General features: G+C 29.6%; 1 protein-coding gene across 1 annotated transcript; it reads left to right on the top strand.

Annotated features, from left to right (window-relative positions):
- Positions 1-328: 328 nt before the first annotated feature.
- On the top strand, positions 329-897 carry LOC115034830 (putative nuclease HARBI1; the record flags this gene model as incomplete). The annotated part of the gene is made up of 2 exons (XM_029492301.1): positions 329-538; positions 781-897. Coding segments are annotated over exons 1-2 (249 nt in total), but the record flags the coding sequence as incomplete, so codon positions are not given.
- Between the last annotated feature and the right edge of the window lie 3 nt (positions 898-900).

Here is a 900-nt window from a genome sequence, read left to right as displayed (position 1 = left end):
AAAGGGTATTTCTCCTTCAACGTACAGGCTATATTATGTGATAGCAACTTAAAAATTATGAATATTGTTGCACGGTAAACATAATTATTTAAAAAATACATTTTAATAATTACAATTTACATACGCACTTAAATGAACCTATTGGTGGAGCATAAAAGTGATTTTTAAAAACATCCCCTGAGACTTTTTGTACCTACCTACTTCATAAATTTAAAATGTTACCTTAAAAACAACCTTATTACCATTAATTATAAATAGTAGTATTTATAGTAAAATGAATTAGTATAATTTTTACTGTATGTATGTAAGTTGATAGAACAAACTAATACACAAAGGTATTGTTCATCTAAAATGTTGTTGTAGGTGGCCAGGTTCTGTTCATGACAGTACAATATTTGATAATAGTATGTGTAGGGCTCAGTTTGAAAATGGAGAATGTGGAAATAGTTTTTTACTCGGAGACGGGGGCTGTCCATGTCGTTATTACATGATGACTCCTCTTCTTCGTCCTGTTACTGAAGTTGAGAAGAGATATCAGGTATTAGTATATTATTTATTGTTAGGAAACATTTAATACTACCATTAATAGAAATTACATTTCTCTCTTTTCACTCTTAATTTTCCACAATCTGGTTCAAATATAATTTTAAGTTATAAGGAATTTTTTTATGATTTGTGCTTAAATTAAAATTTCTCCGACCACCTTCATTAAAATAACTTCCAGATAAATTAAATTTAGTTTAAAAACTATGCATTTAAAAATATCATTTTTTATCATAGAAAGCTCATATTGGTACAAGAAACGTTGTAGAAAGACTATTTGGTGTGTGGAAAAGGAGATTTCCGGTGATAGCCGTAGGGATACGCACACAGCTTAACACGACTATGACGACCATTGTT

This window comes from Acyrthosiphon pisum, unplaced genomic scaffold (assembly GCF_005508785.2).
Source record: "Acyrthosiphon pisum isolate AL4f unplaced genomic scaffold, pea_aphid_22Mar2018_4r6ur Scaffold_21192;HRSCAF=23267, whole genome shotgun sequence".
Lineage (NCBI taxonomy): Eukaryota > Metazoa > Arthropoda > Insecta > Hemiptera > Aphididae > Acyrthosiphon > Acyrthosiphon pisum.
This window is presented reverse-complemented; position numbering and strand designations above follow the sequence as displayed.